This window comes from Lepidochelys olivacea (genome assembly GCF_965140295.1).
Source record: "Lepidochelys olivacea isolate rLepOli2 genome assembly, chromosome: 3".
Lineage (NCBI taxonomy): Eukaryota > Metazoa > Chordata > Testudines > Cheloniidae > Lepidochelys > Lepidochelys olivacea.
In genome coordinates, this window is record NC_140413.1 from 41,124,999 (window position 1) to 41,148,255 (window position 23,257).

The 23,257-nt window shown below is 43.1% G+C and overlaps 1 protein-coding gene across 8 annotated transcripts in view; it reads left to right on the plus strand.

Moving 5' to 3' along the window:
• ARHGEF10 (Rho guanine nucleotide exchange factor 10) overlaps positions 1-21,458 on the plus strand; it is a 192,144-nt gene extending 170,686 nt beyond the window's left edge. For all 8 annotated transcript variants that reach the window (XM_084624285.1, XM_084624281.1, XM_084624278.1 and 5 more), the window contains 2 exons: positions 9,484-9,606; positions 17,648-21,458. In XM_084624285.1, coding sequence (XP_084480411.1) covers positions 9,484-9,606; positions 17,648-18,162 — 638 coding nt within the window. In that variant the 3' untranslated portion in view covers positions 18,163-21,458. The remainder of the gene's footprint in view (positions 1-9,483; positions 9,607-17,647) is intronic.
• Positions 21,459-23,257: the final 1,799 nt, after the last annotated feature.

Genomic DNA, 23,257 nt, shown 5'->3' on the forward strand with positions numbered 1-23,257 from the left:
ATGGGGGCCAGGAGGCTCCGTGCCCTGCTTTCGCCCGCAGGCACCACCACCCAAACTCCCACTGGCCGCGGTTCCCAACCAATGGGATTGCGGAGCCGGTGCTCAGGGAGGGGACAGTGTGCGGACCCCCGTGCTCCCCCCACCACCTAGAGCCTGACCTGCTGGTCTCTTTTTGACCGGGAGTTTCGGTCGAAAACAGGACACCTGGCAACCCTAACTTAGAAAGGATTGCTCAGGAGAGGTTGGACATGACCTGGCCGTGAGGAGGAGGGAGGAAATGGCAGAGTTGGCTATGATGGAAGGGGAAACTTCTATCGGGAGATTGACATTTCCTCAATTATTCACAGTTCATTAAGTGTTTGGAAACAATTATTGGCCAAAGCAGAATAATAGAATTTAGCCTGAAATCTGGCTACATGCCTCTCTGCAGTGGAATTTAGGCTCATGCCTGTTATTCATTTATTTCCAGTCTGTCTCCTTGTCAAAGTTCTCCGAGTCCAAAGTGTTTCAATGGTATTAAAATATAGGGTTTCATTTTTCTTTCCAATTCTCCCTATTTGTACGTAAGGATGATATTCAGATCACTTGCACCCATGTGCCCCCAAGTGCAGCTTAGCCCAGCACTGGGGAAGGGGGTAGGGGGAGCCAGTGTCCTGCTTTGATTTGAACAATGATCAGGTTTTTGGCATTGAATGTATTTTTTTCCCTTAAACAGAATAGTGTATAAAATTTTAGATTTTAAAAATAAATCCCTTTCTTATCGACTTACTGTCTCACCCTACCTACTATATATTGCATTAGCTTCAAAATAAAGCTCCACTGTAAATGGTGTCATTAATATCTCTTCATTTTTACAGTGCTCTATTAAGAGTCTATTCTAAATTGTATGTAACTCCCACGCTAAAGGCTGGTTACTGAATTTTCTTCTTGCTCTGTGTTTAAATGGGCCATTCCATTTAATTTGTCCTATTTGTGCAAAAGGATGAGGATCAGCATAAACAGAAGATTAACACTAAGTTAATATTTCCTACAGTGGTGCAAAGAAAGTGTTGAATTCCTTGTTGAAAATGTTTGTTCTCTAATGGAAAAAAAAGTCATCTTGAAAATATTTAGTTTAAGCTGTCATTGCCATGGTAATAAAATAGGCTGATGTAATTGATGTAATTGACCAACATTTTCCTGTAAAAGAGTTTTGGCTATTTTTAATATCCTCTGGTGTAATTCTCAAAACTTTAGGTTTTTTTTTTTCTTTCAAAAACCTCTCCTGTGAGCCAAAGGGTTTTTTAAGAGTGGAAATTGTGCAGTAAAAATGCTACAATCGCATCCATTTGAAACATGAAATGCATTCCAGTTATTCAGTAGCAGTTCTTGGATCTTTGAGCATGATCCCACAACATTGTAACCAAAAAGGGTAAAAGAGAGGGAAGTAGGTGGTTTGCATTATAAATTTGCTCAGAGCCTTTTACAATTAAAAACAAAAACAGCCAAAGACCACGTCAGACTGTGTGTAATATACTAGGAGCTCAAAAGGAGTGGAGTGAAATGACTGCATATTTAGAAGTCTTTTATTGTAACGTGTTGTGCTGAGAAATGCTTAGGGGTGTGTGGGCATTTGATTCATGCTGTCCATCCAGGGCTCGGATGTGTGCTGCGATGGAATGTTTGTATTTTAAATGGGACAACCCAGTTAATTGTATGCAGTTTGACAGAGACTCATTAACATGCAAAAAGAAGAGTGAGTAAAAGCTCATGGTTTATTGAACTCGGGGATGAGAAGAACAGGGGGAAGAAGTTAGTCTAAAAATCCGCGTAATGTGCCTATGAAAGAGAATGTTTGCTACAGGAAGAATAGACCCAATGTCATGACAAGTCTTTCAAGAATCTGGACTGCTTGGATCAGATTCTCAGAGCACGAAGGGGCCGTAAAACCAGCTTAACTGGCTCCCTGGGGATTTGCTGTGATTCTGCTCTTCTTTACCTCAGTAGATCCATTGTGGCTAATGGAATTACATTTACTGTAGAACCAGTATGAGTGAGAGGAAAATTATAAACCTTTTGTCTGTCTCCTACTGCTCCAGGAGGGAAAGGTCACTGAATTATATGGCTCTGCTGAAGTAACACAACACAAAGTAATTTAGCATTAGGTTATCACCATTTTATTGCCATCTGAACACAGCTTTGAATGTCATGGTCTGCCTTCCCTGTCACAAAGAATGTTCCTGTTCTACCTTGGGAAAGGTAACATTGCAACCTACTACAGAGTGCAGGGTAAGACAAGAGTGAGATGTGGAGGAAATGGCAGAAGAAAGGATTGTCTTCCTAATAACTGCAAGCTGGCAGAGTTGAATAATAAAAAAGCAGACATAGCCCATAACAAACATGAACCAATAATAGTGTTGTGCTTTCCTCCATCTGATACAGTGTCAGGGAGGTATCTGATAGCTTCTGGTTGGGGAGGTGGTGCCAGGGGAGAGGAGATCTGTAGTGGAAGGCAGTTACTCCCATGATCTTGGGAGCTCCTGAATACTGCCATTTATGGACTGGATGTTGGTTGTATTCTGGCCCTTTAGACTACTTATGTGTCTCAAAAGGAACAGGAATCAGCTAGCTGAAAGTTTCTCTGGTGCAGGAGAGTTCTCAGTTGGTGTCAAACGAGCACCCACACACTTCAGCTCCAGAGGGGAAGTGGCTCGAGCATGCTCCAATCTATCTATGTTCTCTGGGTGTACTGTTGTTTAAACATGTAGACAGCTGACATAAATTAGAGCAGCTCCTAGATTACTCTGATTTATCCAGGGGCTCAGTGCAACACAGCCTCGCCCTGGGAATCAGGGAACTATAAATGACATCCTGATAGATCCCTTTCTCTGCTGCAGGGCCTATGTTTTTAATGCAATGGAACGTATGGGAGTGGATTAGGTTGCAGGAGATGAAACAGGTGAGGGATCTAATGGGGGTCCTGGTGTGGGGAAAAGATGAAGCTGGGAGAACTGTCAGTTTCTAGAATACTGGAAAGTTTAAAAATAGCAATTGTTTTATTGCAAGATACCAGCAAACACAAGGGATTAGAACCCAGGCTCTTCAGCTCAGAACACCCCACTACCACTATAGCCAAAGGAGGAACCCCTTTAGCTGGCAACAGAAGAGGTCTAGTAGCCTTTGTAGAAAAGACACTAGGGGTGACATGAATATACACCTCTTGCCAATATGTTATATAAGTTTCCTTTGAGGGCAAACTTGTGCCCAGTATATTTGGTCCACAGTTCAAATAGGCAACTTTGCAACACCCCCTGTCACAATTCATCTAGTCTTCTTAAGGCATGTATACTATGCTTCCTTGTTCACAAGATGTTTTTAAAGTATTGCTAATTAATAGTCATACTATACACATGCCACATTTTTATTAATGAGCTTGTGTTTTTACTCATGGTCACACATTTTATTTTTCAGTAAAGAACACTGATATTTAAATATCCTCAAACCAAACAGTTTCCCAGGTGTTTTTAAAATTTATAATATGGTCTGTCCTTTGAGAGAGATTCTGCTGACCCTGAACTATCTGATTTCTTTGTGCTTATGGATGATGACAGGTTATCTATTTAACAAAGGGGTGGTTTCCGTTCTTTATCCTCTAACATTCCGAGTGTGTTTCCTGGAAACTGATGAGAAGGAGAGACAAAGAAAAAAACATTTTCTCATTTCCTCTCTATAGAAAATAAAGTACACTCATTTGTAGTTAATAAACTCTCACTGCTGTTAAAGGTTTTTTTTTTTTATCAAGTTGCCATCCTAAAAACGAGTAAAAGGAGGGAGAGACATGAGGGTAGTCTGATACAATAAGCAGCACTGTAGGCTTTTAGCCAGTTTAATTTGCAGGTTGGGCCAGATCCTGCAGCAGAATCTGTGCAGGGGCATCCTTACATAGAACTGACTGCAGAGGGCTCTGTGAAGGGGCAAAAGTTTCACTTACACATATCCAGTTGCAGGACTGGGGTCAAAAGCTGATACTTGAGGAAGATAGATGGAGGCTTGAACCCAGAAAAAACAGAATAAATGAGCCTGCTCAATTAAGCATGTCCATAAGTCTTCGCAGGATCAGAGTCTTATTAAGTTTACTAGTTTAACAATACCATTAAGTATTAATGCAATTTCATCTGAAAGATTTAATTTAAAACAGGAATAATAATATTTAGCTTTTATATTTATTACCTTCTCTCGAAAACTGTAATGGTGAATATCTTCTTATTGTAGATGTTTTTAGATAGAACACATTAAATTAATCAGGGGCCATTGCTTGTTTGCATTTGTTTCCCCCTGGGATAAAATAAATAAACTTTAAAAATCACAAATTTGCACACCATAGCAAGATTGCAAACCTTATTTTGCAAACAACAAGTAAAACCTTTTTATGAGTGGTTTTATTTAGCATCATGTGTTACTATAAGTTATGTCAAAAATACGTATTCACATGCAGATGTTTCCTACTTTCCCAAGATTTCAAAGCAAGCACTTTTCCTTTTGACCTCACTTTTAGTGGTTCATGCATAAGATTGTGTTCTATATATAGGACTCTAGGTTGCCTGCAAATCACATACTGTTTTCACATATGGAAATAATAATGTTACTTCACAGGTGCAAATTACCAGTTGGAATTCGCTTCAAGGCTAAAGTGTGAAGACAGGCATTGAAATTTTTTCCCAGTGTTGAACACCCTAAAAGGCATTGCAGACATTACATACCCAAAGATGTTATATATTTAGGAACATTAGCTTGTTTGCATTATGGATGAGTTAAGCCAAGAAGAAAGTCAAGGAAAGTGTGGGCCCCTTACTGAATGAGAGAGGCAACCTAGTGACAGAGGATATGGAAAAAGCTAATGTACTCAATGCTTTTTTTGCCTCTGTCTTCACGAACAAGGTCAGCTCCCAGACTGCTGCACTGGGCAGCACAGCATGGGGAGGAGGTGACCAGCCCTCTGGGGAGAAAGAAGTGGTTCGGGGCTATTTAGAAAAGCTGGACGAGCACAAATCCATGGGGCCGGATGCGCTGCCTCCGAGAGTGCTAAAGGAGTTGGCGGATGTGATTGCAGAGCCATTGGCCATTATCTTTGAAAACTTATGGCAATCAGGGGAAGTCCCGGACGACTGGAAAAAGGCTAATGTAGTGCCCATCTTTAAAAAAGGGAAGAAGGAGGATCCTGGGAACTACAGGCCAGTCAGCCTCACCTCAGTCCCTGGAAAAATCATGGAGCAGGTCCTCAAGGAATCAATTCTGAAGCACTTAGATGAGAAGAAAGTGATCAGGAACAGTCAGCATGGATTCACCAAGGGCAAGTCATGCCTGACTAATCTAATTGCCTTCTATGACGAGATAACTGGCTCTGTAGATGAGGGGAAAGCAGTGGACGTGTTGTTCCTTGACTTTAGCAGAGCTTTTGACACGGTCTTCTAAAGTATTCTTGCCAACAAGTTAAAGAAGTATGGGCTGGATGAATGGACTATAAGGTGGATAGAAAGTTTGGTAGATTGTCGGGCTCAACGGGTAGTGATCAATGGCTCCATGTCTAGTTGGCAGCCGGTATCAAGCGGAGTGTCCCAAGGGTCGGTCCTGGGGCTGGTTTTGTTCAATATCTTCATTAATGATCTGGAGGATGGTGTGGATTGCACCCTCAGCAAGTTTGCAGATGGCACTAAACTGGGAGGAGAGGTAGATACGCTGGAGGGTAGAGATAGGATACAGAGGGCCCTAGACAAATTTAGAGGATTGGGCCAAAAGAAATCTGATGACGTTCAACAAGGACAAGTGCAGAGTCCTGCACTTAGGACGGAAGAATCCCATGCACAGACTGGGGACCGAATGGCTTGGCAGCAGTTCTGCAGAAAAGGACCTAGGGGTTACAGTGGACGAGAAGCTGGATATGAGTCAACAGTGTGCCCTTGTTGCCAAGAAGGCCAATGGCATTTTGGGATGTATAAGTAGGGGCATTGCCAGCAGATTGAGGGACGTGATCGTTTCCCTCTATTCGACATTGGTGAGGCCTCATCTGGAGTACTGTGTCCAGTTTGGGGCCCCACACAACAAGAAGGATGTGGAAAAATTGGAAAGAGTCCAGCGGAGGGCAACAAAACTGATTAGGGGACTGGAACACATGACTTATGAGGAGAGGCTGAGGGAACTGGGATTGTTTAGTCTGCGGAAGAGAAGAATGAGGGGGGATTTGATAGCTGCTTTCAACTACCTGAAAGGGGGTTCCAAAGAGGATGGATGTAGACTGTTCTCTGTGCTAGCAGATGACAGAACGAGGAGTAATGGTCTCAAGTTGCAGTGGGGGAGGTTTAGGTTGGATATTAGGAAAAAAATTTTCACTAGGAGGGTGGTGAAACACTGGAATGCATTACCTAGGGAGGTGGTGGAATCTCCTTCCTTAGACGTTTTTAAGATCAGGCTTGACAAAGCCGTGGCTGAGATGATTTAGTTGGGGATTGGTCCTGCTTTGAGCAGGGACTCCTGAGGTCCCTTCCAACCCCGATAGTCTATGATTCTAAGCCACAAAATTCAGATTCTGCTCTTGAAAATCCCCAAATTCAGAGGTGTTTGGAACAAAGGATTTGGTTCATTTTGGTCTACTCTAAAGATATTTGCCAAATTTGGACATCTGGAATCAGTTGTGTATTTTGAGATGTTCTCAAGTTCAGAGATAACTAGAAATGATTTTGGGTTGTGTCCATCCCAAGCTAAGCCTGATGAAATTGTGCAATTCTGAAAATCATAATTAGTATATAGAAATAATATCTGCATAATATCTGAGTATCAAAGGCAAGCTGATAGTAGAAGATGTTGTGTTTGGTTTGGTGGGTACCATGTATAATACTTACTGTTCTTTGCTTCGTAGGTTCTTTGTTTCAACAAGGAAATGTGTTTGTGTTTTTATTTGCCTTCACTTTCACAAACAGATCAAGGCTGTAGGCTCTGGCATCATTCTGGGTTATGATGAGTTTTCCTCTGATAGATGTCTTCTATTCTCAATTTTCATCCAGCTGCCATCACTTTAATGCCACCTACCCTCTGACTGTAAAGGTAGAATTTTCAGTCTCCTTCAAGGCTGTCCCTCTGATCAGCCATGAAGGGAACACGCTTACATACTCCCCTTTGGAAACCTAGCACATCTCCTCCTTAATATTTCAGCTAAAAATATTAAGCTTTCACAAGACACATAATAATTTACTTGTAGACATACAACTTTAATTGTATGCTAAGATGACTTCTTATTGTTTGCTATACCAGAGGGGGAGAAAGAGAGAAACTAATATTATGGATTTTTTCATTATGCCTGATTTATATTTGTAAGTAGATTTGACTAGCTCTGCTAAATGTTGCTTTGTAAGACCATATTGTTTTTCTTACATGCTTTTTGATGACTGTTTTGTCTCTTTCATCCTTACACATTCTAACATGCCATTTTCTCTCCAGTGCTTTTGCTCTCCAGTGCTCACCAGGCTTTCAATTAATTTATCAGAATCTTCTGTCTCCTGTTTATTGTTCTCAAACTTTTTTTTCGAAGACCACTTGCAAATTGCTGAGGGTCTCGGTGGACCACTTAATGATCTTTCCAAATGTTGTTTGTACTGTTAGCTAACTATTGTAAAGCACTTTGGATAAAAGCGCTATATAAAAAACCCCTTAATAATAATTAAAGTTTTTTTGGTTCTACAAATAAAAGCACACAACTCGTATTGTAATATCAGTGGTCTTACCTTTCTAATGCAATGGATGTGCCCTCTCTCCCCCGCCACAGCAGCCCCCGAGCTGGGGCTGGGAAGAAGGGGGTTCTCTCCCCGGCCCAGCAGCCACAGAGCTGAGGCTGGGAAGGAGGGCCATCTCTCCCTGGCAGCTGCAGCCCTGGAGCTGGGGAAAGTCGCCTCTTTCTCTGACTGCCACAGCCCTGCACGTTCCAAATTGCCCCACCCCCTCTTCTCACCCCACTGCCCCCTCCCATCTACCCCCTATTCCCACCCCCCCAAGGCCACCACCTCACCTTACATGTGCATCTTCTCTAGGGTCCAGGCACCTAATTAGTGGAGCCATACCTGCCTGGCTTCACTAATTAGGTGGGTGGCCCTTCATTCTCTTGTGTGCGGCTGCCCAGGTGTGCATCTGAGAGGGAACTATCCATGGACCACCTGAATGGAGCTCGCGGACCACTGGTTTGAAAACTGCTGGTTTAATGAATAAATCTGAAGCCATTTTGCTCTGGCATACATTCTTACTCCAGATAGCTGAAAAATCCATACTATTACTTTACAAAAGAGATACAAGTTATAAGGACCACCAAGGAAGGGAACACTGAAGAAATGACACCATAGAGGAAAGTTTTTACGTTGTCAAATGTAAAATAATGTAATGCCATCCTGATATTCTAATTATTATCTTCTATCCTTTTCTATATGTAACCTAGCTTTTTATTTATTTTTTATTTTTTTTAGCATGACTCCACAACTGTCCACAATGAAGATCTGGTCTTTCTTCCTGAGTGGTTACAGTTAACGTGGAACCTAGCAATGTGTATGAATAGTTCACATTATTCCTTTCCATGTGCGCTATTTTACATTTGTCAATGCTGAATTTCATCAGCATCATGCTGTCCATTCACCTAATGTTGTTAGGTCTCTTTGGAGTTCTTCACAATCTTCTCAAGTAATGGCCATACTAAAAAATGTCCTGTCCTCTTCAGATTTTGCCATCGCACTCTTCACCACTATTCCGGAACCTCACTGAATATATAAATCAATACTGAACCTAATATGGAGTTTTGGGGGACCCAGGCCAACACTTTAGTCCAACTCTTTGTTTCTGTCTCTTAGCCAGTTTCTAATTTAGAACATAACTTCACCTCTTGTCACTGAACTACTTCGTTTCCATTTATGAGGGAGGTTGTTAAAGACCTTTTGAAAGTCCGTGTGCATTGAATCAATCAGTTGTCCTTTTTCCCCCTCAAAGGCTATGAGGATTTTGAGCAATCCCAAAATGCACCAAGTTGTTACAGAAAAGTAGAAAAATATGCAATTATGCTCAGGAAATATGGACAGTGTTGAGGCTTGAACACAGTGTAACGCTGTAGTCTTGTGTAATTCTATTGTGTATTATGTCGTATTATATATTGTAGTGTGGCTATGAAGAATATGTAAAAGTAACCTGTTTGTAAAAGTAATATATAGCTGATTACTTTCTACTGTAATGCAGGGTTTTATAAGAAAACACAAGTTGAATTATAGCATTTCAGAAGTAATTTCATTTCATGCGGGTTATATGGCATGCAAGTAAAATTTCAAGGCCTTGCTTCAGCAAAATATTTAAGCTTCTGCTTAAATGTTTTGCTGAATCAGAACCTATAACAATGTAATTATGTGCAGTTTACTGTAGGTTACCTTTACCAAATCAAAGGTTATATCTGTTAAATAATGGAGCTCTCCCTGAATTTCACAGGACAGCAACGTGTTTCTGTGACCAGTCTGCTGGTGTGCCATGGGTTATTATTAGTTGGAACAAATCTGGGTATTATAGTAGCACTCCCAGTGCCTCGTTTGCAAGGAATTCCAAAAGTAACGGGTGAGTAAAATTTTTCATATATTTTTGTATGATGGTATGCTGAAGACTGGCTTTTCAGTACATGATTTAGTCAATAAATCAAGTAAATATGTAAAATTTTAGGTATTGTATAGACATGGTTTGAGCTTTTTTATGAGGATTTGTTGATCCTACTTAATTTTATAGTATATCTGTAACATATTTCTATTGTCCTCTGTTATTTTTGCTTTATTAAATCAGCATCCATGACTACAACTGTTGTTGTTCTTTTGAGGCAGAGTAGGATGGAGGTTAGCTCTTCAAGCCATGTATTGTATGGAAATCATAGTTAAAGTCATGCAAAAAAACCTTTAACTCTTAACCTCCCATTTCCACTTTGGTTACTTTCTCTGAACTATATATTCTTAAATTTATTTTTGGATTGAGACTTTTTCTATGGGCATTAAGAGGTCCAAAGCTCCAAGCATATTAAATTTGGAGAAGATATACTTTTATAGTTTGCAGGTTGAGTATCGGGAATGTGAATCTCAGAGCACTGATTTTTATAATTGCTTCACTTCATATGTGTGTCTCTAATAGCAATAGTGATAGGTCCTCGTTACACCTTTGCACTTACTATATAAGCGATTCTTTGGGGAAATGCGCTTTACAATCTGGTTGACCCTGGCAGCTCCGGTCAGCACCACTGACCAGGCCGTTAAAAGTCTGGTCGGCAGCACAGCGGGCTAAGGCAGGCTCCCTGCCTGCCCTGGCTTTGCTCAGCGCCCAGAAGCAGCCAGCATTTCCTTGCAGCCCCTAGGTGCAGAGGCGATCAGGGAAGCTCCGCACGATGCCCCTGCCCCAAGCGCCAGCTCCGCAGCTTCCCATTGGCCGGGAACTGCAGCCAACAAGAGCTGCAGGGACGGCGCCTGCGGGCGCGGGCAGCGCACACCGCACAGAGCCACCTGACCACGCCTCCACCTAGGGGCCAGATCTGGACATGCCGGCCACTTCTGGAAGCAGCGCGGAGCCGGGGCAGGCAGGGAACCTGCCTTAGCCCCACTGCACTGCCGACCAGGAGCCACCTGAGATAAGCGCCGCCCGGCCGGAGATCGCGCCCCAAAACCCTCCCACACCCCAACCCCCTGCCCCAATCCAGAGCCCCCTCCTGCACCCTGAACACCTCACCCAAGAACCCAGCTGGAGTCCTCACCCTCTCCTGCACTCCAACCCCCTGCCCAGCCCAGTGAAAATGAGTGTGGGTGGGGGAGAGCGAGCAACTGAGGGGCTAGAATGAGTGGGTGGGGCCTCAGAGAAGGGGCGGGGCAGGAGCGGGGCAAGGGTGTTCAGTTTTTGTGCAATTAGAGAGGTGGCAACTCTAGCTTTACAGAGTATGATTTCTAAAGCGCACCAACATGGTGTGCATTAATTAGTCCACGTGCTGCTGCACATTCAGTGTTCCATATTGCGCTTTAACGTAGTGTTGTTTGAAATGGTACTGTGTTAAAGCACACTTGGGAGCCTTTACTGCGTGTCAGTAGCAGGGGTGCTGGAACAATTTGTATAGTGGGGCTGCTGAGAGCCATTGAACCAAACTGGAAACCTCGTATATAATGGAAACCACTTCAAGCCAGGGGTGCAGCAGCACCCCCAGCACTCCTAGTTCCAGCATGTATGCTCAGTAAGGTCTACATCAGTGGTTTTCAAACTTCTGTACTGGTGACCCCTTTCACATAGCAAGCCTCTGAGTGTGACCCCTCTTATCAATTAAAAACACTTTTTAATATATTTAACACCATTATAAATGCTGGAGGCAAAGCAGAGTTTGGGGTGGAGGTTAACAGCTCGTGACCCCCCCATGTAATAACTGCGCAACCGCCTGAGAGGTCCTGACCCCCAGTTTGAGAACCCCTGGTCTACATGGACCAATTAATGCCCAACGCATTAGCGTGCTCTAGAAATCACGCCCCTGTGGAATGTATTACCTCACTGTGTGGTAATACATTCCTAAGCCCTAAGTGATAGAATTTCAGGATCACAGCCTGACGATATGTCTAGACATGGGAGATAATGCAAAGCTTTTTGATGCATGTCTGGTAACTCGCAGTATGCAAGTCGTACCAATAGCATGCACATGGGACACCTGTTCTGATTTCAGCTTGCATCAGGTGAACACATGGCGATGGTTTGCAGTGAACTGAGGGAGTAGAGTTCTCAGGGGTATCCCATGGTCCTTTGCTTCATGGCTGAGAAATGTGCATCATGGGATTGTTTTTGCTGTGAATTGTCAGATACATAGTGGAAGCCAGGCAGGTTCAATTTTTTTTAAAAGCCCATGTTTCCACTGTCTCTGCCCCATGCTTCCTTTGTGGGCATGCTAGTGCCTTTTTCCAATTGCTTTCTGCCAGCATGGACCCAGAGATGCATTATGCTGGCAAATGCAAATGCATGGAGGCTATTTGGGCTGTATTACAGCATTAAAAGCCAGCTGCATTCGGCATTGGACTTTTTCCGCTGCACCACCGAGCAGATGGTGCAGGTCCATGAGGATATTTAATACCAGCATTGGCAGCTCCCCCAGCTGCAGGAGAACACAGTGAAGCTGTTGCAGCAGGATGAGGGCACTGACACTGAGCAATTGGAGCTAGGGAACCAGTTCCTGCATCAGCTACATAGACTGCAGCACCATTTCTGGGCCCAGCAAATCAGCGTGGATTGGTGGGAGAGGATCATTCTGCAGACCTGGGATGACCAGCAGAGGTGAGAGAACTTCAGAATGGGGAAAGCTACCTTTTTTGAGAGCTGTGATGAACTGATGCCAGAGCTAGAGTGACAGCATACCATATGCGCTGCCTCACACCCATAGAGGAGCTGGTTGCCTTTGTTATCTGAAAGTTGGCCATCCCATAACATTACCAGTTTGTAACCAATCAGTTTGGCATGGGGAGATCAACTGTTGGGGCCATTTTCATGCAGCTCTGCTATGTTGTTGATATGATGCTGTCCAACTGGGTCACAAAGCTGGATAATGCTCAGGAGATTATTGATGGGTTTGTAGGCATGGGAGTCCCAAACTGTATTGGGGCCGTTAATGGAACCTATGCTGAACATTGGACCCCTACCAGGGTGCAGAATTTATAACAGAAGGGGTATTTTTCTCTGCTGCTCCAAGGGCTGGTTGACTGCCATGGCAGGTGTACAGACATAAATGAAGGGTGGTCTGAAAGGGTCCATGATGTGAGGATCTTTCGGAACTCCGTTCTCTTTACATTAACGGAGAAAGGACTATTTGCCCCCGGGAACACTGTGGACATTAATGGTGTGGAGATTGGTCAGGTTATTCTGCGGGATCCAGTTTACCCTCTGATGCCTTGGCCAAGGAAGCCACACACAGGCCACTTGGACAGAAAGAGAGAACATTTCAGCTCCCACCTGAGTAGTTGCAGAATGGTGGTCGAGCATGCATTTGGCTGTTTGAAAGGCAGATGGTGCTTCTTATGGAATTGTTTGGAAGCATCAGATAAAGTCCCAACTGTTATAGCTGGGTGCTGTGTTCTCCCCAGTATTTGAGAGACCGAGCGGGAAAGCCTTAGCGATGAGCAGGAGACTGAGGTGCAGAGACTTGCCCGGGGGTTTGAGCAGCCAGTAAAGCATCCCATCGAGAATGTTAACCTCTGGGGTCAGGGATGCCTATTGTTTGTGTTTTGAGTCTTGTGCTTTTACATGTGTAGGTGGACGTCCGGCTGCTAATCCATGGAGGCGGGGTTGGGATAGTCTGTGAGCGGTGTAATAGTGTTTATGGGTGGTGGAAGCGGGGCATTGCCCATATACCTTTGTAAAACTGTATGAATTATTTTAGCTTTATTTAGCTACTTGTATGTGTTACATGCAGTGATGAGTCATAATGGACCAAAATCAATTTCAAATGGTTTTTATTATGAAACAACAGTAACAAAGCCAAAAATCAAGTTTTCATTGAACTAGTGGATAAATAACCATACATTTAATCTGAAAATACATTTACCAAAATAATCTATTGACTCACCAAAAAAAGAAACCCTTTAAATAAAACATTAGTGTGAACCAAACTGAAAATGCAACAGTGCAAAGAGTTTAGAAATAACAAGGCTGAAGGTGGGGGTCTTAAAGTTACAGGTGCATATAGGACCCCTCTGCTTCTTCATGTACACGGAGGTACTGCGGTACATGGCTCAAAATTGTCAAGTGCATTGGAGGGCTCAAAAGTGCTGGGCTCCCAGAACCCAGTGTTCTCGGTAAGCAGATGTTGTGCCTGAAAGAGGAATGGTCTCTAGTACGTGCACTGTGTGGGTACAGAGGAGAGGAGTTGCTTCTAGTTTCTGTAGCCAGTATTGTCCAGAGACTGAAGGATGCAGCCGGGTCCTGGTTTATAGAACTGCAGGACCTGCTGACCTAGCAGGAGCATGTTTTGTAGGAGAAGCCTCTGGCTCAGGATAGCGTCCATGAGTTGTCTCTGCATCTCCCTGCCTTTTTCCATGCTGTCCCTGGTCATGGCAATGCCGTCCTTGTCTCCAGCCACACTTCTCTTGGCCACTGCCATACCCTGCTGGGAGAGCTCCATTTCTTTCGCCCTTGGGGTCATCACATACTGTCTCCACCTCTCAGCCAGTTTGTTTTTTCTCTAAGAGTCTGCCATAAGTTCTCCAAACATTTCCTCCCAAGTCTGCCTGTTTCACCCCCTCAGGTTGGCCAGCCTCTCAGCAGTAGATGGAGGCCCTGTCCCTGACAGTCTGGCTGTTGCAAGCACTGTGGCTGTGGGCATATGAACAAAAACCAGTCGCTTATTGTTCCTATTCCAGACAAGCCATGATCGTATTTTTTTAGTATGCATATGTGACTTCACCTCCCTGAGACTCTCCCAGTCTTGGGGGATCCTCAGAGATGGTTAGTGGTCTGTCTTAGAGTGACCAGATACCCTGATATTAGAGGCTTTGTCTTATACATGCGACTATACCTGCACCTGAAAAAAATAGTCTTAATTTTTCATACTTGCTATGTGGTCGCTCTGTCTGTGTGTGAGGAAGCACTGGAGCAATTGAGATATCTGTCTGCTGTGTGTGCTATTTGCTGCTGTGCCTTAGCAAGTTGGGGTGTAGGATGGGTTGGAATATGCTGCTGTTTTTGTTTTGCAGTTTGTTTGTGTATTTGAGGCACTTCTGTGGTGTCAGAGGGATTGGGCAATAGTGGGACCAAACCAGATAGTGATTCACATTAGACTGTCCTGATTCATAATAATGTCACATTGGGGCGGGTGCCACAAAGGCAGAGAATGATCTTATTCAAAAAGGAAAAAGGCAAACCAGTGAGAGATACTCTGTGAAGTTATTCACCAGGATGATCCCCTCAGGAGTGCTGCAGGAGTGGAAGGGGCTTGTGAGCTATAACGGGGTGTGCAAGCTGTTCCCTATAATGTGCAAACCAAAATTGAGGAATTCCTTGCTCTTAAGTTCTGCTTTATATCCCCTGCAGAGAAAAATAGATAAATTCCTGCAATGATTGTCAGCTAGAATGTGTGTTACAGGACATTTAAACGTCAGCAGGAAACAGTACTGTTTGTACCTTTACCAGTCATGCAGTATCCATGTCTACCTCATGTAAACTATGAACACTAACCAAACTTCTTTTCCTGTAACCACTGTCTCAATAAACTGTTGCTTTTTTCACAAATGAATGTTGTTATTTGAATGTGCCACAGGAGAGGAGTGGGCTAGAGGTGGATTCTGCAGCATGCTACCGGTGCCATTTTGGGGTGGAGATCAGGATGCGGGGTGGGGGGTGTGCCAGGCAGGACAGAGGAGGGAAGGGGAAAGGAAAATAGGCAGATGGACAAGTGCCCTCTGTGCCATGGCCCTGAAAATGGTCGATAGTTGTGGCTTTAGCATGAGACAGACTGATTATAAAATGGTGGCTGCTTCACCCAGGCAGACATGTATGTGGGGGGCAAACGGGCAGCATGGACTGATGGAAAGAGGGTGGGACGTGGGGTCTGGATATCTGGAAGGGCTCGTAACTCACATCTGCTACAACGGCTGCAGCGATGGGTCATCCCAAACAGAAGGTAGAATGATAGTATAGCATAATAAATAAATAAATAATAAATTGTAAACCCTGGGTTTCTGGCTAGGACTCAAACTCGGCATATGCCGGGCAGTAGTCAGAGTACACTGCAGCAGGGCATGACTGTGGCTGGTGTTCCAGCTGATCTGCATCAGGGTCCTGGGTTTCAAAGAGGATCCTGGTTCTCAGGGGACAGCTCCTTTCCAGCATCTTCCCACTCAACCTTTACTGGACCTTGCTGGTCATCCTCGAGATGGGGGAGATTGCGGCCAGTGGGCTCCACATGGTGTCTTGAAAGGGTTGTGCTATACTTATGTAGGATCCTATCCAGTTTATCATAAAATGGACAGGTCACATGGCTCCTGTCAGATTGCCTCCTTCTGTCCCTCATTTCAATTTACTTACTCCTGAATGGCTTGCTCTTTATCCAGCATGGGTCAGCATCTCAGGCATGACACCTTGTGGACATCTGCTTGGCAATGTCCACAGAAAGGTCTTTATCCTTCTGGCTGGCCACAAAAGTGGCATACACTGAGGCTTCTCCCCAGATAGTGATGAGATCCAGGGTCTCAGCACATCTCCAAGCAGCTGTGCATGGCATGTTGTTGGGCTTCTGGAGTGCAATCGCAGTTGTATGGCAGAATATTGAAACACTCAATAACGGGGGGGCGGAATGGACATGCAAATTGGCAAATTCTGGCTCTGTGTCAGCTTTTAAAGAAGGGGTGGGGGGTGACCTGGGAACTTGACACCAGAGCGTGGGAAGGCACACAGGTGAACAGATAGATCAGTAATTGTCGACCCACAAGGCACAGTGGGATAACCATTGGAAGCACGGAGAAAGTGGTGTGCAGCAATTGCGTCCACATGAACAATATAGACCACACTAATTCAATTTGCAGCAAATCCCAGAGTTAGCAGCAAATCTGGAGTTAGTGCATGGTGATGATCTACATCATGTGTATGCAACCATTTTCAAACTGAATCAGCTGGGTTTGATCTTCTTTAAAAGCCTTGTGTAGATATGTTAACTCTGTTTCTCTTTACAGTTTACTCATCTGAGATTTACTATATATGCATTTGTCACAGATTGACATAATCCGTCTATCTTTGGGTATCTCACAGCATTCTCTCATTCCAAATTATGCCTGGTTCTTCCTGGGGCCAGTGATCTTGTCTGAGGTACAGGCACATCTCATGATCACATCCACCCACCCAGGTGGGAGTATGTATGGCAGAATGTTGCATCTTTTCTCCCCTCTGTAGAAAGATCCACATATTTTCAAGTTATTAAAGATCTTCTGAATTTAGCCCTAACAATTTGCTTTTTGTGCCATCTTTTGACGGACCGTTTAAATCCTTCTTTTCTCCTCCAATGTCCCACAGCCTAAATCCTTTTTAAAAAAATTAAATTGATATTGTTCATTCATCATTTGTCCTATGAATGCACCACTGCAACTAGAGATCAGTGCTTACGGGCAAATCCTACCCCCTCCTCTGTGGGTGTGGAGTGCACTCCACTCCTGCACTGGAATTGATGTGTTTATACTATTCAAGAGGGGAGGAGTAGGATTAACTGAAAACCTTTCATTTTGTTGTGGAGTCTTGGAGAAAGCATGTAATGTTAAGGTAGTGACAATGCCAGTTAAAACAAGTCAGCTGAGGATTTCTCTACTCTTGCTGTTGTGAAAACAGAGTACAAAAGTATGAACTAAATGTCAATTTACTCTGCATGTCCTGCTTTTAGCAGATTTCTGTTCTAACCCAAATGCATCTTCAATGTACTGTAGTTTTTTTGTAAATTATTCCATGTTTCAGTTCAGTAAATATATGAAAAACCTGTTACGTGCTGTGTTTCTTTTGACAGGGTTATGCAAGTCTAACTGAAATGATTTGTTGTGAGAATGAGGTAGTTGAGGTGTAAAACAGTGATCCAAAATGAGTGAGATTAATATTACATAATCTTTTCTTTTTCCTTTGGCTTCAGGAAGGGGAATGGTATCCTATCATGCACATAATGGCCCAGTCAAATTCCTCGTAATGGTCACAGCTGTAAACAAGAAAAACAAAAGCAAGTCCAGAAACAGCCTGCCTCCTAACTCCGAATCTAAAGAAGATGACCAGAAAAATGTCTTGCACAATGACAGACCAAGCTCTTCCCTAAGTAACACTCAGGACACTGCAGTGTGGCTAGGCGGTTCAGTAGGATCCATTGCACAAAGAAGTGACATGTCTTCATCTTCTGGGTCCCTAACATTGTCTCATGGATCAAATTCCCTAGAACGTAGGCCGGAGGACAGCACCATTTATGAGCTCTTGAAGGATCAAAACATCTCACTCAAAAATAAAAGGCAGCGATCCAGGAAAACGAAAGCAAGTTCAGTATTAGTCATCTCTGGAGGACAAGGACATAGAAGGGTGAACAAGAAGTCCAAACCGCAGCGACAGGATGAACTGGTATCTTCTGTGATGGTTTGGCAGATTCCGCTATTAAACATCTAAGTGACTAAAACCATGTTAAATGGTGACTTTTTACAAAGTCATTCGATTTCATTCCTAAACTCTAAATTTGTTACGATGGTTTGTCTTTTAACGGGATTTCTGATGTAATCTTACTACAGTGAATGCCAAGGACCAAACCCTGCAGCCATTATTCATATGAGCAGTCCTGTTTAATTCAATGAGATTGATCACTTGGGTAAGGGCTGCAGGATAGATTCCTAACCTATTTAGAACATCCTACCTTATTACAATATTGAAAATATTTAGCTGCTGCTGAGGGCTCTGCTAGTTAAAATATTGGGGATATATCAGACCCTTTTAAATGGTTTTAGAATCTCTACTTTATTTATATTCAAGTTTATATCTGTCATTATTATGATCTGTAGCACTTAGGAGAGGCAGGGAAGATATACCATTTCACATGCTGTTTTTTGCTTTCTTAAGTCAGCACTTTTTTCAAAAGTGATTCTTGCATGTACTGTACATTTTAACAAAGTAGCAAATATTTTGAGCAATAAATATACTAATAAAGGGTAACAGGTTAATTCAGTAATCACTATATAATATAATTCCACAAGAAAGTATATGGCTTCGACCAAAAAACTTAACAGTCAGATGGGCTAATTGTTTTGTATCTTTCAAAGCAAAAAATACGTTGTTAATTTCTAATGCTCAATATTATTAAAAAAGAATGTTGGAGGGGGGAAAAAGTGTGTTAACAGCACTGGAAGATGTGATATCTATCTGTGTTGTTTACCTTTACTCTTTAGTGGAGGTCCTTGCACATGATGATTTGGAACAAACAGAAAATACACTACAGGTTGAAGATACAAAAAACAGATGTGCATTCTGGTTAACTTCTTGGTGCCAGTACTGGCCGTGCATTCTGTTTCTGGCAATGGGGTGTACTTCTAGCATCTAGGGTATGTTAAAAATGCCATTTTTAACAATACATTAATTTGCATTCTGTGATGGCAGTGAAGCAATTAAAACATGAAGCGGTACATGGTTACATAGTGAGTAATGCAGGGAATTAATACTGAGCCTAAATTCATCTGAATCTATCAATATCTACAGGAAGTGCACATACTAATGCAGGCATTCATCTGAAATCAATGAATGTGCACTTTAGGCATGACTACAGGCTAAAATCCACTACGTAATGTCGGTACATAGAAGGGCGTTCTAGTTCTCATCTGCAAGCAGCAGGGACATGGCGATCTCTCAGCAGTAGTCACCCCTCCTAAGCCTGCCAGAATTTCAGATGAATAGCTTCTTTTCCTAAAATGAATGCCGTACTGTAAAGACAGAGTCAGATTCTCTGCTGCACCCAGTCTTTGCTGATGGTCACAGGGCAGGGAGGGTTCAAATGGATTAGCTGGGGGCTTCTCTAGACTACATCAGCTGGTAACTAACCCCAAGGGACTGTCCGCCAGCTGAGAATGTCTGGATCTTTGGCCACCTGCCCGTCCACCCTTCTGGCATATCCTGTCTCACCCACTTCCATGTCCAGGGCCAGCGTGGAAGAGAACTATTCTGGGGGAATTCTCAACTGGAAAGATCCAGGCATTTTCCAGCCAGTTTATGCCACTCCGATAGTGGTAAGGGGCCAAATTGCAAAAGAGAACCTGGCCATATATTCTCATTTAACAAGTAGAATTCTATGTTGCCTCATTAAGTTAGAGTGCAGTGGGAATTTTATTAGAATTTAGGGTGCTATAGGTCAAATTACTTTAAGGGAGGGCGTAGCCACCTCATTGGGTGTGACAATGAAACAAAGCCTCCAATTCAGAAAAGGACTGTACTGAAGCATGTTTATCTTGAATATGGATGCTTTCCGGAACTGGGCCCTAACTAGGGGATAGCCTGAGTTCTAGAAAACATAAGAGGCCATGTAAATCTATGCCTATCAAGCTTCATTTGGATGTAGTAAACTCTACAGTGCATGACCATCAGCAGAATGTAAGCATAAAATATGAGCAAAACATTTCCTAAAGCAGAATAAATGCCAAATGTTTGCATTGGCTAGAATCAAGTACACAACATAGGGTTTTGATTACCTAAATAAAGTACATATACTTCGGGACTATTTTTATTCCAGCTTGGAAAAAAAGGTTTTCACATATTTCAAATGACGTCCATCACCTCTGATATAAACTGCTTAATCTCACCAGTTAGATCTGTGTGGGCAGACCCTTGTGCCAGCGCAGAATCCCACTGACTTCAGTGGAATTCTCCACAAGCATAATGATCCACCTGTGCAAATCTGATGCTGGGTGAGGGCCTAAATTCTTATTCCATGCCCATCGCCAGGGTATCTGATTCTTTCAGTTGGGTGTTGTCCCTTGCTTATTTTATTAAAGTATTAAATTGTGATTAAAATTTAACTTCAGGATAAAAAACATATGTTGACAGGCTTTTATTCATAAACTATGTGTAACCCTTGTCCTTCTGCTTCTCCTCAAAGAGAAGAAACCAGTTCTGATTCTTCCTGGTGTCCATATTTGGAATTCCATTGCCAAGCATGCATGGCATGAAGGATTGCACCCACTGTTACACAGCTCTTTATTATTGGTAACAGTGGGCTGAGTCCACAAGCCCCCGCCATGTTGAACTGGAATTCCATGCATGGAAGATTTGCAGGATCCGCCAGCACAACTACACAACTATATATTTTAACATTTTAGGAGACAACCCCCTTATATTCTAGCCAAAATATACTTTTCTTTTGTTTATGAACAATAGAGACACAGCACAGTCATGCTCCTATGAAAGTCAATGGGAGTTTTGCTCCTGACTTCAATAGTAACAGGACTGGGCCCATGATTTATCTTTCTTTAATTATAACTTTTTGCAACTAAGCACTATTTAAGTATTACTAGGCTATGAGGCAGAGAGAAGCTTTACAGCATGTTATAAAACTATACATCAAAGTTCTAGCCAGTGACCAAACTGTATGTCCAAAGTGCTTTGTGATATACTGCTAACTTGTATTACATTAACACCAAATGCAAGCCAAAGGTACTTTTACAGTCAATAAGAAAACTTAATAGATACATTTGACTGTGTTGCTAGGTAGGTCAGATTTGGCATCTAATGTCACTTTAAGATATGGAAAAAACTTAAGAGGAAAGGGGAAATAGTGTAATCACTACAATACATTACATGTTATGTTTTTAACAAATAATATCTATGTTCTAATGTGAGCCATAACTGTGTATTTATGTCCAAAGTAAACTCAGCAAAATGTTTAATTACAAAAAAAACTGTGAATAAAAAAAATTAAACTTCAAAAATATATTTCTTTGTTAATCATTTTACCAATGGAAAACCTGAGGGCTACAATTTGTGGTGTACAGAAATATACATCAAGAAGAATGTGCATTCTTTTCAAATGGATATATGAAGGGGAAAGTAGAACATATACCTAAGAGACCAAAGAGATATATTTTTGAATTTATTCCAGCTCTAGGAATCTAGTCCCCACCAAATACATTTTCTCTGGATGCCAGATACTGAAGGCCCCGTGGGCTTTCAAAACTTGGCACAGTGTGTCTGGACCCTAATGCTGATCCACAGTAAAATTTCCACCACACTGTCCCCATGGAATAAAATGTCCAAGTCTGTAGAGCATTTGTGACAGAGCATAAAAAGTGAAATCCATTAATGAGGGAAATGAGCATGGGGAGGGAGTCAATTCATGTTAACACAGGAAATGAGTTTTCAGAGGCTGCCTGATAATTCTATTGCAGTTAATCAGCCCTAAATGGTAAATAGAAGAGTTCATGATCAGGGCTGGATTAACGCACGGGCTTTAGGGGCTGCAGCAGGTTAAGGGGGCTTTAGGGGGCTCAGGCTAAGGGGGGCCCCAGCTCAGCAGGGATCAGGCAGGCTGCCTGCATGCTGTGGCTCCATGCTGCTCCTGGAAGCGGCCAGCTGCTGGCATGTCTCTGCAGCCCCTGGTGGGGTGGGAGAGGCGGCTCCATGTGCTGCTCCCGCCCCAGCACCGTCCCCACAGCTTCCCCATTGGCAGGGAACCAGCCAATGGGAACTTTGGGGGCAGCACTTGCGGGCACGGGCAGCGCATAGAGACACGTCCCCCTCACCACAGGGGCGTGCAGAGATGTGCCAGCAGCTGGCCACTTTTGTGAGCGACGTGGGGCCATGGCATGCAGGCAGCCTGCCTGAGCCCTGCTGAGCCGCTGGCTGGGAGCCGCCTGTGGTAAGCACCTCCCAGCCAGAGCCTGAACCTCGCACCCCGCTCCTGCACCCCAACCCCCTGCCCCAGGTCAGAATCTCCTCCTGCACCCAAACTCCTTCCCAGACCCTGCACCCCAACCCCCTGCCCCAGGTCAGAATCCATTCCTGCACCAAACTCCCTCCCAGAGCCTGCATCCCTCACCCTCCCCTGCACCCCAACACTCTACCCTAGCCTGGAGTCCCCTCCTGCACCCAAACTCCCTCCCAGAAAGAAACTAATATAACAGCTGTTCTAAGTTAAGAAGTAGGCTATTTTGAATTAACTTAACTATATTCTACATGCTTTAAGACTGAAATGTAACCACAGAATGGCTTTATGTTAATTAAAAGGCAAGTTTAGTATAGCGTTAATAGCCTCGATGCCATAATTGTGATTGTTTTGTTTTAAATTAGGAAAAGGACTTGTAGGGGCCCCACAAAATATAATCGCCCCCGGATCCACAGGAGAGTTCATCTGGCCCTGTTCATGATTATAGTATTTAGATTCAGCCATGAGGCTTGCATCTAGCATGCATAACTTTGTGGTACCTGGGACTGAGCCTAAGAGACTTAGTCCCTTTTGTCTTTATGTGCACTATCATGAACAAATAATAAATAATACTACGATGAGCTATTGATTCTTTGCCACAATGAATTATAACTAAAGCTTATCTTTTCATTATTGTTATACTATTCTCTTTGCAGTTGTGACAGTGCTGAACTTTTTTCTTACTTGCTTTTCCCTCCTCTCTCTCCAAGGGCTGTAGGTATCACTGATAGTTTTCTGTGTACATTTTCCTATCATTGCTATTGTTACAGTAGAAACAATAGACCCCAAACAAAATCAGGACCCAGT